At 28.9% G+C, this 16,328-nt stretch overlaps 1 protein-coding gene across 1 annotated transcript; it reads right to left on the bottom strand.

Moving 5' to 3' along the window:
- Positions 1–6,222: 6,222 nt before the first annotated feature.
- On the bottom strand, positions 6,223–8,720 carry LOC129871759 (GDSL esterase/lipase 6). Its single transcript, XM_055946739.1, has 4 exons — positions 8,474–8,720; positions 7,572–7,717; positions 6,650–7,115; positions 6,223–6,551 (listed from the first exon to the last, which is right to left on the bottom strand). Exons 1-4 carry the CDS (start codon positions 8,718–8,720, stop codon positions 6,313–6,315), a joined length of 1,098 nt encoding a protein of 365 aa, XP_055802714.1. The 3' UTR covers positions 6,223–6,312.
- Between the last annotated feature and the right edge of the window lie 7,608 nt (positions 8,721–16,328).

Genomic DNA, 16,328 nt, shown 5'->3' with positions numbered 1-16,328 from the left:
AGGCGTACAATGTCTAAAGTAAACAATTAAAAGTGAAATAAGAGAGTATTAATTAAATAAATTTATAAGTATTTTAAATTTATTTTACATATTTAATACATATCTAAAATGCTTATAAATTAAAATCAGTCAAAAATTATAAATTGAGCGTTTCCAGTCCAGCTAGAATTCCAGTACATATACACTTTAATTTATAATTTTTAAAAATAACTTTTAAGAACATATTGAGCGTTTTAGAAAAAAATGCTATCAACATTTTCATATTTTTTTCATTTCAAAATAAGTGATGTTTTACTCATATCTAAATAAAGAAAATTTTACATGATCAAAAACCTATCGAAGAGCTACATCTTTTTCAAGATATTTATTAAGGATAAGTTGATAAAAAGACATATTACTTTTTAGGAATAAATATTTTTTAAAAGTATGTCTAAATTAAAAAAACCACTTATTTGAAATGAAGGAAATATTACTAAACATATGATTTGCTTACTAGTTATCTGATCCTTTTAATCGTATTGAGCGTTTATTTATAAAATTAAATTTAATATTTAATATTTATCGACTATTTTTAATTAGCTAACCCTAACCGATTCATAGTTATCTGATCCTTTAAATCGTAGAATGCACTTATGCACAATACACGACACTATTAATTTTAAGTTTTCAAGAGACATTATGAGATAAATAAAATTCTTTAATTTTTTTGAATCATTTGTGAGGGTAAGTAACACTTATTTTAACTTATATAAAAAGTAAAAGTAACAACTTGGAAGATAATTTGCTTATCTAGTGCTTACATAGAATTATCTCTTGATCAAATATAATTAAAGGATAAACACTTAATTTATCTTTAAAATCAATTGAGTGTTTTCCACCTTAGGCTAATCAACATTAATTTAAATGGTTAATCATGCAAAGAAAATCTACCTTCAACTATATATTAAAATATTCTTGGGAATAAAATATACGTGACATTTTGCGCCATTTAAGTGGATAAAATATGATGATATAATTTCAAAGGAGATTGAAAGAGTAAGGGCTTCTTTGACAAAATTAGTTTGTTGGTATGAAAAATATTAAGGTATACTTTATTGAGATGAACGGAACTTTTCCTCCGAAAATCGTATATGAGACTTTTATCCTGTACAACTCAAGCAAAAGTAGAGTTTGGTATGATAATTTTTGTTGGTAATTTATTTTTTCTTTAGAAAAAAATATATTTTTTAAAAAAATGAGTTTATTTGTGAAAATAGGATAAACAAGCACTCTTACGCTTTTTTCAACACACTTCATCTCGCTCCTATCCCCCATAGCTCCGAGTCTCCAACTTTCACTACTCCCTCACCCTACCCCAATACTTGGGGCTCGTTTGGTACGTGAGATAAGAGATAAATCATTTTAGAATGAGTTTATCTGATGTTTGATTGGAGTAAAATTGTGGAATAACATATTTAAGATTAGTTATTATGGGATGATAGCGTTATTTTTATCTCATATTGAGTGAAATAACAATTTTGGATTAATTAATGCCCGAATAATTTGTTTGCCAACCAAAGGAGCCATTATAGTGCTTATTCATATTATATATTAATACTTTTAAGGTGATATTTAGTGTTTACTTATCAAACATAATTAAGTGAAAAATCCCCTTATTGAGTTTAATTTCAAAAAAAAAAACATTTACCAATTGTGCAGTTACTTTGAATTTTTCATGGAGATATACCGAGTTGATTACTCCTTCAATCGATTTGATTATTTTATTGTTTTTACTTGTTCAAAATTGTTTATTCAAACTCTTCTGACACAATTTGGATGCAAGCAGCATTTATATATATTTTTTAAATGTTAAATTGAGAAAATGGGGAGAAATTTCTCTTTTATCATTTTTATTTTTTCGAAATTGTTTCATTTTATCCTCCTTTGACACAACTTGGATGTAAGACATTATTTTTATGTTTAAAATGTGAGTAATAATTGTTACAAAAAATAAAGAAAATAAGCTACCATTCAACAACAATAATAAAATTTTATAAGTGAGATATGGAGAAGACAGTCCGTTTTATCCCTCTAACAAATTAGAGAAATTGTTTTCTACGACCCATCATAATAAAAAAAAAAGAAAAATTAATAATATCAACAATAAGTAAATAATATGATAAACGAAACATGCAAAATTATAATTTTCTTTTACAACGGTCCACTTCTTGTATTCACGAGTTCAATTTAAGGAAAAAAAATCAGAGATAAATCACAAGATAAAAACAAGAAATAAGGGTAGAAATTAGAAAATGACTTTTAAAAAAAGAACGAAACTGACTATTTCATCATTGCTTTAACGACAAGAAGACTACACTAAGTTCAATTTTTAAAGAAAAAAAATCATAGATAATTAACTTGAAAAAAACAAGAAATAAGGATAAATAATGACTCTAAAAAGAAGAACTAATTGATTAATATTGGAAAATTTCATCGACGCTTCAACAACAAGAAGATTACAATATAATCCTTAGACAAATTACTAAAAGCCAATCAATTCACATAGCTCTAATCAATTAATATTTAATGGTAGAATTTAAAAATAACTAAGAAGAGATGTGGTGAGATGGATATAGGATGTCTCCACTCTTAATAGGAGGTCTTGAGTACAAGTTTTAGGTATGAAATTTTTTTTTGTTAAGAAGCGCTTCCTCCTTAAATAGAATTTACGTGGTGAGAATTCAAATAATGCAGGTGACCATGAATATACCAAACGTTGGAATGAAAAAACCAAAAAAAAATACGCACTTGGGAACTTTGTTAATGTTTTAATTTTTTTTTTTTTTTGTTAACTAGTCTCCGGATTTATCCAATATCGAAAGTATTCTATGTGTAACAAATTGTGTAATTTGAGCAATATATCTTATGTTTTGAATTCCATTCACAATCTAAAAAAAAAATAATCTAAAATCAAAAGTTTCCAAAAAATAGCTTTACTGTAACTCTCATCATTGAAGTTCTAAGTCTAATTTGTGTGTTGTGGTAAAGTTCTAAAACTGAATTGTAATCACAACTAATAAAGTATAAATCTTGTTGGTAATTGGCTCCACAGAGAGCAAATCTCATTACTTAGAGCCCGTTTGGATGGGCTTAAAAAATAACTTTTATGTATGAAGTGCTTTTAGAACTTTAAAGTGCTGAAAGTTATTTTTATAAATAAGCAGTTAAGTGTTTGGATAAAAGTGCTTAAATGAGGAAAATTATGTGAATTTTTGGGTTAAAAGAATAAAAAGGGTAGTTTGAGAATTTAATTAAAATATAAGGGATATAAAAGTAATTTCCATGGTCAAAGAAAATGACTTTAAGCACTTAGAAAAAAAAAGTTAGGAATCCTAACTTTTCATTTTTGACTGATTTTAAGAACTTTCTGGCTTAAAGTTAGCATTAGGCAAACACGTCCAAAAGCTGAAAAGGAGCTTTAAGTTGGTTTTGACCAACTTAAAGCCAATCCAAACGGGCTCTTAATTAGCTTGCTATGTTGCACTATCTTCAAACCGTATTTATTAGTTGTGCGAACAAAAAATTATGTATTTATGATACACAACTATAGTTAGAAAATATTATCATTGGCCACTTTATTATCAAATCTGTATCAAATATACCATTTATACACAATAATATCCGTATAATACAGCACAAATCAAATTCCCCAACTCCACTCTCTTTTGTTTCTCTCTTTACTGCAAAATTAGTTTAAATCAAATCCCACCCTCTTTCTTCCAGTTTGTTCTTTCTTCTTTACAAATTAAATCTAGTTTTTTAATATGAATTTCCAACAAATTTAGAATTTCTCATAATCAGGTAACTCCTTTTTTGCTTTGAATATTTTTTATTAGACAGAACATGATGCAATTACAACTTACCGAGGACATGACCTTAGATAGGAGGGTGTGGAGGAGCCATATTAGGGTAGAAGGCTAGTTCATAGTATCGCTATTCATCCTTAGAAGTAGCCGTATAAGCGCATTATGATTCCCTGTGGTCTGATGTCTAGTATTATTTATTGCTTTGATTACTTTCTGTACTTTGATTGTTCTATTTTTATCTGGGTTGCTTTTGCTTTCGTTACTTGCTGCTTTCCATCAATCTTTGAACTTCTTATTCGTATCTGACTTCTTCTTTTGGATTTTATTTTGATTTTTCTGAGCCGAGGGTCTTTCGGAAACAGTCATCCTACCTTGGTAGGAGTCAGGTTTGCGAACACTTTACTCTCCCCAGACCCCATGTTGTTTGATTCCACTGGGTCGTTGTTGTTGTATATTTTTGAGTTAATCTCGTCATGATTCATCATCACGGTTGTTTCCGCCTCTTCTACTCCATCATCTTCGCTGCCTCCATCTCCTCTTACGCCACTGTCACAATCATCAATCTCACAGATTGAATTTTGGTGAAAAATTGGGATCGTTCACAATGGTCCGATGAACTTAGAACGATAGTTGTGTGTTTTATTCTATGTGAGATTAAAGGAGTTATTAATAGACTATGTTTATGGTGGATGTTTCAAGTATGTATTTTTGATGGCTAAGTGCTAACACAATAGGTGGGTGGGTGTTTCAATTTGTGTGTGTATTTTTTATGAATTTTTTTCTAATTTGGATTTTTTTTTTGTGTTTGGGAGAAATTTTTGTATATTTGTACTTTGTATCAATATAATCAAGTGTATCACTTCAACATTTATAAAGCCCTTAAATAGTTAGACATTTGTATTTGTATCAGGCTGTGTATTTTGTATCTTATATATTTGTATTAAAAGATAAGTATCAAATATGTATTTTATACTTTCTGTATTTTCTACCAATATGTATTTAATTTGTATTCATATGCTTTTGAATTGAATGATCAGTACCAAATACATTCCACATATGTATACCTTTCAACAACTTGAATTTTTGTGTTTCGCTTGTATTTGGAATCAAGTGTTCGATAATTATATTCATATGCATTTTGTATATATGTATACAAAGAAACTTGACAAATTTTACGAACAAAAAATGAATATAACTACACTCTTGACTCAAATAAAAATAATTAAATAACACACAAATGAATACAATATGAGATTTTAATGCATTAGGTATAAAAAAAATTGACAATTTTTAAGAACAAAAATAAAAATAAAAATACAACAACTTGCTTGACTCAAATGAAAACAATTAAATATAAGCAAATTTAGCAAGTTTTTGCATACAAATGACCATAAATGAATAAAATAAAAAAAATTGAATACGCACGTATTAGTATTGAATATAAGAAAATCTGTCAATATTTATGATCACATACGAATACAATAACATGTTAGAATACAAAAATATTTGGAAGTATTTGGATACAAATGAGTCATAATGAATAGAATGATGACTCATAATGAATACAAGAAATTTGGCAGATTTATACTTGATTTTGAATTCTCTAGAATAACGATGAATCACACACAATTGAGAATTCAATTTAAAACAGAAATATATTTAGGGAGTGATTTATTCTATTACCATATCATAAAAGATCTCTTCCTTCTTTACTCAATTTAGTTAAGATGTATTTGTATTTTTATAGAAAAATCACCAAAAAATATAATGAATACAACATATAGCACACCAAAAATGTAGCCGCGACTTGTAAATATTGAAACTGTAAGTAAGTAGTCCTAATTAAGGCCTAATGTTAGTTGTTTTTGAAAAATTTCCTATTAATTAGAGGATCTTGTCCGGACTAACTTATTCTAACAACCGAATTAGAGTCAATGCTTCAATGAAATGAATAAGAAGATAGTGGCGATTGTACGGAGCTATGGGTCCCAACTTAATGGGCAATGGGCCCCAACTTAGTAGTTCGTCTATGGCAAATCTACTATCGTTATCCATAGTTTGAAGATGTGCGTGTACGCGCACGCACACATACACAAAAATAGAAATATATATATAGATTTGTTGTTTTAGTGATCATAAATGCTCGAATGTTGTGGGTGACACATAGTGACTCTCTAAATAAGGTCACGGTGATAGGACATCGTGGAACTTATTGTTCGAGGAGAGATTATTGACTAAGCGAACAAAATTTATATATATATATATATATATATATATATATATATATATATATGTGTGTGTGTGTGTATGAGTAATGATACTCTTATTGATGTGAGACAATCTTTCGTATAAGGTGTATTTATTGATGAGGGCCAAATCTTGATTTCATCTCTGCTAACATTTTGAAATGAAAGGTAGATACCCCATTCTCTACTTTAAGATTTTCAAAACACAGTAATTTCCTTAATTAGTGTTGAATGAAGGTCATGTTGGCTAGTGTCTTGATATTCATAGGTCGAATTCTAGAATGGGTTCCAGTCCACAATGCCTTTGAGATGAGTTTATAAGTATGCTCTGATGGATGAAAGTAATCCCAAAACAAGTATTCATTGGGCTTTGCACATATCTTGTAACCTTCCTTACCACATTGCAATAATCCTCCAAGTGTTCCATCACCACAACATGCATTAGTCACATCTAAAAAGCCTATGTAACAAATCATCATGAGTTAGTTTAGTGGGCGTTTGGACATAAAAAATAAAATAAAATAATAAAAATACTAGTAAAGAAATGTAAGAAATTACCATAACGTTTAGGATTAGCTCTGAAGATTTGAACAATCTTGTACACATCACCATACACAACAAATGAACTAGGATACTTGGTTGATATTGTTTTTACCAAACTCTCTAACCCCATATTATAATTCTTGACCATTTTGTTCATCTTTCCATAACATTTATCAATTGGTGCACCGGGCAAGAGGGTCCTGGCCGGGACACAACCAACAGGGCCTAACGAAAATAACGCGATTCGACGTGCTCCTAGCTTGCAAATTTGATCAACAAAGTTTGTAACTTGAGCTAACATGGATTGAACATAGGCATCTGGGGTAAGTGTTGGGGCATCAAATGGATAGAAATAGCTGAAGATGTCATTTGAGCCTGACTCAAAGAAGAAAAGTGATTGTTGGATTTGTTTCTTGTTTATGTGGTTTTGTTGGACTAAGGTTTTGAATTGTTCGAGTTGATCTTGAATTGGTGTCACTCCCTGCATGTTTCAAAAGTCAAGAATTAATATCATCAGTTCAAACAACAATAACAACAATAATAATATACTCAATGTAATTCCATAAGTAGAATGTGGAAAAAATATGATATGCGCTGATTTTACCCTTACCTATTACGATAGACATTCTATTTTTTATAAATAAATAAAAAAGTAAAGCCAAAGTTGGTATATACGAAAGAGGTTAAGTTATATACTTCGTTAGTGTAAAGAAAGTTACACTCACATTTGTTTTGAGTGAAGTACTTGACCACTTTCAAGAAGAGAAAATTGCAGATAAGGTCAAAATCAATTAATTGTGATAGTTGAGTTAAATTTCGATAATTTTTTATTTTTTTTAAAAAATTAAAGTCTATTCTTCTAATTTTTTAAGACGTAGAATTGTTAATATATTTAAAACAAGAACTATGATAAATACATCCTTAATTAATTTCTTACCAAATCCTGATTGGTTGGTTGTAGAACTCCACTACCAGCACTAGCAAAGTTAATGCCATTTGATGGATACTCCTTCCTACTTCCATTTATTAATTCAAGTTGTGCTTCCAAAAATGGCCTTTGCAATGGAATCCCAATAAATTCAGCTGCAATTTTACACCCAAAAAAAACTAATAAAATTTTTGCCCTTAATCTTCAATTTACTAGTTCCACCCATTATTTATAGTCCTAAATGGTGTTTGGGGAGGGTAAAGCGTACACAGACCTTATCACTACCTCGAGGAGGTAGAGAGGTTGTTTCCGCAAGACCCTCGGCTCAAGTGTCTCAAATTCAAGTAAAAGAAGAAGAAGAAGAAGAAACAATGAAGAAGCATAGTCGTTAATAAGAAATGCAATGTAATGTCTAAAAGAAACTATAACAACAACAAAATAGTGTAATAATAGAAACACGATATATAATATAATACGTTAATCCTCTACTAACCTTTATCCCTACTAACCTTCCACCATAATACGCATTCTCCGCTCCATTATTTATAGACGTAGTGAAGTAAGGAATTTTAATAAAGAGTTTTAAAAAATGCAAGAGTTCCTCACATGAAATTGCAATTATTGAACCACCTTTGACCCTACGATAAACACTTCCCTCATGCTAATATATTACATACACACATAAAAAAAGAAAAAAAGTAGCGTTACTTTTACTCTAAAAGGAATTCAAATTGAATCCCCTCTAGTTATAAATAATTACATTTTTGAATGACCTGATCATATATAAAAATTAAATTGTTGAACTCGTGATCAACAATCAACTATGACTCGTAAAAATGGGAAAAAAAGAGTATATCATTGAATTTTTTTTTATTTTTTTTGGGATCGGGACGTTAGGATAGAGTACTCACAGATGAAATCGGCAACAGTGCGACCATTAGTGAATCTACCAGTAGGATGATGAAAGAAATTGGAACCATAAGGTGGAAAATCAGCTTGTGCTGTGCAATTTTTGTTGTAGTGATTGTTACCAGCATCAAATATAGAGTCTCCAAATATGAAAATTGAAGGAACATTAAATCCCAAAACACAACTAATACTATTCATTACCAAAAAAGAAGCAACAAACATAAATTGAATTTTGTTTACTCTTTCCATAACTAAAAATTAAAATTGTGTTATATAAAGTACTTTTAATTTGGAAAATAACATATGGTGTGATTTATTTATTTTTATATAAGAAAAGTAAGCTGAAATTAATGAAACGGAACACACGAGTTTATTGCATACGTGACCTAAGAAAATAACTAACTTATTATAAAGCTACTGCTAACTAGAATTTTTTGTCTACTAGTACTTTATCATTTACTTTAATATATTTCCTTTATTTATTTCTTTTTTCCCCTTTAAATATGTTGTTTTTAGAAGGTGGTTAGTAGACTTCAAAGTCTTGAAAAATATAAAATAGTCCCCTTATTTCCACGGTTAGAAACTAAAAATCAATTTATTTCTTCCAAAAGCTTCTGATTTCTCCTTTTTCCAACCTAAAATTCAGGGTTTTTATCGAAAAATCACTCCTCAAACCACTACTTTAAAAAACGATAAAAACATACCTAAAATGCAAACTCATATTGATTTTACTGAAAAATCGATTTTGCATGTATGTTATAAAAAAACTTGATCATTTTTTTCAAAGTGGACTCAAGACCTCGTGAGGTATTAACCATATACTTGATGCTGAATAGGGTTCAGATTGAAAGTTTTATGTACAGATTGGGGGGAGATCTTTTATATCTTTCGAGATTATTTACCTTATAATATGGGGTAAAAACAAAATATGTAATTTTAAGTATACTTATAAAAAGAAAACTGATTCTTGAACCCATTTTACACTCATGTCACATTGAGGAACATTCTTATGACTAAAACTTTTCAAATTTATGACTAAATTATTTTCAAATTTAATATATTTATTACTTTTGAAAGAAACCAAAATATGTCACATCATGAATTGAAACCAAAATAACAAAAAGACATACATTAAGAGAAGAGAAAAAGCTTACTTTCTAATTTGATTTTTATTGCCTTGTATTTTTGTGTATATAGGATTGCAGTCCTTTTCCATGCGTTTATATTACCATAAATAATGTATTTACAAAGCTATTTATAGCAAGGGAGAAGATACAATGGTGTGCTTTAACTCCATTAAATTATTATATTCATTCTTTAAAAATAGTAAAACTTCTCACATTACTTCATTACACTAGCCTTTTTCGTAATTTATGATATTACACCTATTTTCCTTATTTTGAATTTTGTGTTACAATTCTTTTTAACCTATTTTCACTAATGTAAACAAAATATAATTTGACAACTTTTCCCTTTTTGAATATTAAATTGCTTCAATTAATTATTTTTAAATCAAAATATCATATCTGATAAATTCTTTAATAAGAAAAATGTTATTCCTTCACTCAATAAATTCTTCTTTGCAAATAGGGGTCCCAAGCCTTAAAAGAGGTAATTGCCTTAGGTTTTTTAATTTGAAGGGCCTTATTTTTTAAGCAATAATAAGTTATAGATAATTGTTTAAAAAATTATTGAGTATTATTTGTAGAAAATATAAAAAAATTATATAAGAGGAAATAATTATTAGAAGTTTGACAATTCTAGAATATTATGTCTCAAAAAGATCAAATGAATTGGTTGTATAATAAAGTGTAATTTACATAAATCACATAGTGTTAAGAGTTAATTATATTATTTCTCTACTTTTTTTAAAATTACAAAATCCCCTTAAAATTTATGAATTTCGGATATATCACTGAACTTCCGGATACATCAGCAGACATCCAGATACATAAGAGAGGGATGTATCATAGAGGGGAGAGATGTATCAGAGAGATGATAGAAATATATCAGATAAGGGATAGGACATCCGAATACATAAGGGAGGGATGTACTCGAGAGGGGAGGGATGTATCCGAGAGGAGGATAGAGATGTATCAGCGAGAGGGGAGTGATGTATCCGATAGGAAATTTTTGAATTTTTTTTAAATGATAACAAATTTTAGAGATTATGATAAAATAAGATATGTATTTATATAAAAAAATATAAAAAATTTATTCAAAGAAAAAGAAAATTTTTTAATACCTCCAATTAAATTTAGCACTAGATCACTAATGTGTTTGAGCAAGCCCCACCTCACACATGAGCTTAGGAAGAGGAAGAAAACATGGAACCCACGTTTTGTACATAAAAGTACTCTCCAGCAAAGAAATTGCGAGTTTTTGGCATTGTTTTGATTTGTTTTTTTGTTGTAAATATGGCATTTTAATTGAAACAATTTAATATTACAAAAGGTTAGATTTGTCCAATTGTATTTAATTGACATTAATGGAAAATGGGAAAAGGGTATGATATACCCTCAATTTTGTTATTTAAAGTTGATATACCCCTCGTTGTGAAAGTGACTTATATATATTTCTATTGTTACACAAATGACTCACATATAGCCTTTTCTTCTGACGGAAGTGAAAAAAATTATTTTAAATTTATTTTTAAAAGTTTTTTTGTTAAAAAAATAATACATATAAGGTTATATTTTATCCTTCTGAGACATAATTTATTTTTTTGACTTTTTTGATTCAACGTCTAATTTGAATTTATTATTTTGATGGTCAAATTTATTTTTCTCACTACTTTTATTGTAAAATTTATTATACATTCCCCAATGTTTTTTATAGATACAAAGTCTAAATTACAATATAGCAGCAAAAAAAATAGTTTTGAAATTACAATATAGCTTTAAAAAAATAGTTTTAATTTTTTTTTCTTATTTCTTTTTTTTTTCATTCACACTTTTTTTTATTTCTCTTATATTTACACCAAAGAATGAAAAAATAAAAATAAAATAAGAATTAGACACTGAAATAATGATAATCAAAGAAATTAAAAAATAATTCATGAGTAAAAAAGATTATATATCCCTAAACTTTGCTAAAGCGAATTTTCTATGTGAATTTGCATATTACTTATTCAAAATTATTTGACAGTACGTATTCAAAACTTAATACAACATTTCGAAACTCACAAATGAAGTCCGCAACAATTCGACCATTAGTGAATCTACCAGTTGGATGATGAAAGAAATTGGAGCCATAAGGTGGAAAATCAGCTTGTGCTGTGCAATTCTTTTTGTATTGATTGTTACCAGCATCAAATGTAGAGTCTCCAAATATGAAAATTGAAGGAACATTAAATCCCAAAACACAACTAATAGTACTACTAATTACCAAAAAAGAGGCAACAAACATAAATTGAAATATTTTAACTTTATCCATAATAATTAACTAGAAGCTAAGTAGCTAATTTTGGAAAAAAAAGAGAGAATAATAATTAGATATATATAGACTTTAGTGCATGCATGACCTAAGAAAAACCCCACCCATAATGGGCCCCCCACCACCACCACCACCACTAGTTATAACAATACTATTTTCTCTGTCTCAATTTATATAATATAAAAAAATAATTGATGTATTTTTTTATTTGGCAAATATTTAATTATATTAGCCTTTACCACAAAAATATTATACTATCAATATTTTAATCATATTAGATTCCACATATTTGGCAAATAAGTTCACGAAGGTGTATTTTTCTATTAAAAAATTATTTATTTTAAAGATAATTTTGTAATATTGTAAAGCCTTCACATATTTTTTTAACTTTATTCACACATAAATTAAAACGAAGAAATTAATTGTCCACTGCCAACAACTACTAACATTTTGTTGTCTTCTAGCACTCCGCCAATTAATTTCCCTTTGTTTGTTTCTTTAATTTATTTTGTAGATAACCTTATTGATGAGATATAGATGTGTTCATTATTTGATTTTGTAGAAAGTATGCCATTTTTAGAGGGTGGTTAGCAAGTATACGTATTAGAAGAGAAAAAGTTATATTTGACTTGATTCTTATTGCCTAATTGCGTTTTAACAGGCAAACAACATAAATTTCATTATTAATTTATGGGTTAATTATCTGTTTTTCTGAGAGTAGTTAATATTACCATATCATTTTTTCCACATTTTTTTTATACATGTATCTGACGTGTCTGAATACACATATCACGAATATATGTTACAAAAATATATCTAATTATGTGTATTTAAGTATGAAATATAACTGAAACCCATCAAGTTTGTCACGATCTAAATTAGGTCATGAGTGGCATCCACATTTAACCTCCTAGGTGGGAGAACCAACGATACAAACCCCAACTTACATTAACGATTCAACTTATAAACCACGACAATAATGCGGAAGCTCAACTTTATTAAAGTCAAAAATAACAAAAGCCACTAAAATCTATTACGTAACGTCTCCCAAAATCTGAAAGTCATCACATAAATGACATCTAAATTCTAAAACTAAGTCTGAAAATGTCAAACGTTAGAATAAATAAATAATATAATGTGTTCGTAAACTAAGGACACCATGTCATGACCGAGAGAACCCATCATGAGCTAGAAGGGTAGCTCACCCTGCAATCTAATGAACTGGAGACTGACTAGAGCTAAGGTCGAGTCGAAGTCGATGAAACACTCGCTGCACTCCACAAAATAAAACAAAGAAGAATACAAGTAAGGGTCAGTATAGGACAACATGTACTGAGTAGGTATCATCGGCCAACTCAAAATAGAAATCAATATGCATAAAATAATAGCGGAAAATCAACCATAGCACTTAACAGGTGGCAACCAACAAGATCAAGATCAAGATCAAGTGACAACACAATGAATAATTTCATAACCAGTCAACAATATCAAGATCACACATGAGGACTCAGGTTTTCACATCACGCTCTTTTGGGAAATGAGTTATTGGAAATTGGGTAGAATTAAGTCATTTTAATTTGTTTTCCTTTAATATTACCGTGCCGAAACGTGACACTCGATCCAAATATACCATGTTGGAACATGACACCCGATCCAATAATACCATATTGGAACGTGTCACCCGATCCAAATATAACGTGTCAGAACGTAACACCCGATCCAATAATACCGTGTTGGAACGTGACACCCAATTCAAATATACCGTGTCGGAACGTGACACCCGATCCAAATATAATTAATTTATCATTCTTTATTATTACATTCCACTTCATTAGCAATATTTTATCAAGCCTTCTTTATTCAAAACACCATTTTTTAAAGGCAATTTCAAGATTATAGATTTTACGGTCTTGGAATTTCAGACCAATCACAACAACATAATAACCATCCAAACCACAACAATTAAATGCACAGTAAACTTCACACATTACTCAATTACTATCAATCGCTATTAAGAGTCTATCTATGATATAGAATAAACCATAACCTACCTCAACTGAAGAACCGAAATCAAGCAAGATAGTTCACCAATGCTTTTCTTTTCTTCAAAACCTCACGTTTCCAATCTATCAATTATACAATATTCGTAAGCAAACGAATCCATAGACACCGATGTTATATATATGTTTAACCTATACCCAACAACTTATCCAAATCTATAATCAATTTCTTAAATCTTAAACCTATGATTAAGTCTTAACTTCTCTAAATAACATAATTTTAATGATGTTTATATAATATCATACGCATATTATTCGATCATCTGTATTAATATATCAAACTTAGATTACAAGGATCACTCACAATTTCGACATGCAAAAGCAATTTAAAAAAAAAAAAAGTTAACCTAGTTGTCAATGCCATCCTATCATCAGCCAATCATTCCCCAAATCACAACCTAATCATTAGTTTCCCTTTTCATATTAGTTGCCTTTAAAAAAAATTACTTTGCACATCCGCAGCAGTAATGACTCAACAATAGAATTTTGAAGACTTGGATTCTTTTCCACAAGCTAATCAATGTGATATAATATATATATATATCCAACCTCCTAGAAACTTATGCATTTAGAAATAAATTGGTCTTTGTTTAAGTTATTACCTGGAGCACAGAGCTTTCTCCTCAACGTCGTGCAAATTCGCCGCAAAGGTTAGTTTCTTCCTCCTTTCTTTTCTTTTCTAAAATAATTATTTACTAGAAGTGACAAATCCTACTACTTATTTTAATAATATGAGGCAAGTAATCTAGGGTATTGAATAAATTATTACTTTAACCCACTAATTAAATTAGTTATCTAAAGTTACTCCTCAATTAAATAACCGTAGTTATTGAATAGTTCCAAAATACCTATTAAAAATTTACGAGATAGATTTTTTTATTAAAAAAAAAAACATTAGTACTCAAAACGACCTAATTGGTCGTTACAAATTTAGGAGCCAATCATGCGTTCTTCCTTGAATTTCTTCTCCAAGCCTTTCCTGAATTTCTTCTCCAAAAGAAATCAAAATTTTAAATTTCTTCCCATTCTTTTCGGGCATCAGCAATTTCTTCCCATTCTTTTCGCGCATCAGCAATCTTTTTCCAGAGATATATTAATTTTAACTCAAATACATATATACTTTATTAGATATATAAACTCTTAATATATTTTGTTAGATAAATAAACTCTTAATTATATAGATACACATCTTGCATGCGCCGAAGTGCTAAAATGAGATAGAGTTGGACCAGTGCACCAAATTAGCATTCATGTTTTAAGTTGCATAATTAAATATATGTTCCTTATTCAGATATATATATATATATATATATATATATATATATATATATATATATATTTCGTGAATGCTTTTAAGTTGCATAATTAAATATATGTTCCTTATTCAGGTATGTATATATTTATATATAATATATAATATTTCGAAGTAAACGATTGCACGTACACCCATCCTCCTCTGCCCCTGCCCTACCCACCCATTGTTTGTTTACTGCCAACTACTGCTAACATTTTTTGTCTTTTATTTCTTTAATTTCTTTTGCAGATAATTAACCTTATTGGTGAGAAAAGGTTAATCTGACTTGATTCTTATTCCGTAATTACGATTGTTAGTTACCGCCTAATTACGTTAAGAGTTTAGTTATATATATCATTAATATAAAAAGTTGTTTACACTATCACATCATCTAAATAATATCTACATGTATATCTTTACAACATATGAGATTTGAAGTTTTAAAAATGAATAAAATTATCATTGCTCTAAATGTGGAATTCTTAATCTTAAAAATAAAACAGATTATCTTCTGTAACAAGTAAATATAACTTGATGGGGTATCAAATTATATAACATAAGCTTCTTATAATTAATTATATGCAACTTTATAAAAACAAGAAACGACGTCATGCAGCTAGGGGTATTCACTGACAATGACATACGCAAAATTTTGAGCAAGCACTATCGACATTTTAAGAAATGAACAAATTACTATATATAACTAGGTTCAGTAGCTCCGATTAAATTAGAATCACGCATTACAAGGCTTATTCTAGAGTTGCAACATAGGTTTCAAACCCGATATTTCTGATTAATGATAAAACAATCTCACTACTAAACCACAACTCATGTTGGTTACTACACGTTATAGATTTTGAATTATGATATTCTTCTTGTCCCCTCATATAAATTTCCGATTCCAACGTTGAACTTTCTTTTAAAAGTTGAAAATTCTAGGAAGGTATTGCTCAGATAATATTTCAATTGACTTATGAATATAAAATTCTTATTAGCACAAAGATTTACATAGTTATATAAAATGTTGTGGGTGAGAATCATTGATCCCCTTCAACTTTGCAATAAAAA

This window comes from Solanum dulcamara, chromosome 10 (genome assembly GCF_947179165.1).
Source record: "Solanum dulcamara chromosome 10, daSolDulc1.2, whole genome shotgun sequence".
Taxonomy (NCBI): domain Eukaryota; kingdom Viridiplantae; phylum Streptophyta; class Magnoliopsida; order Solanales; family Solanaceae; genus Solanum; species Solanum dulcamara.
Note: the sequence above shows the minus strand (reverse complement) of the source record. Positions and strands in the feature narration are given on the sequence as shown.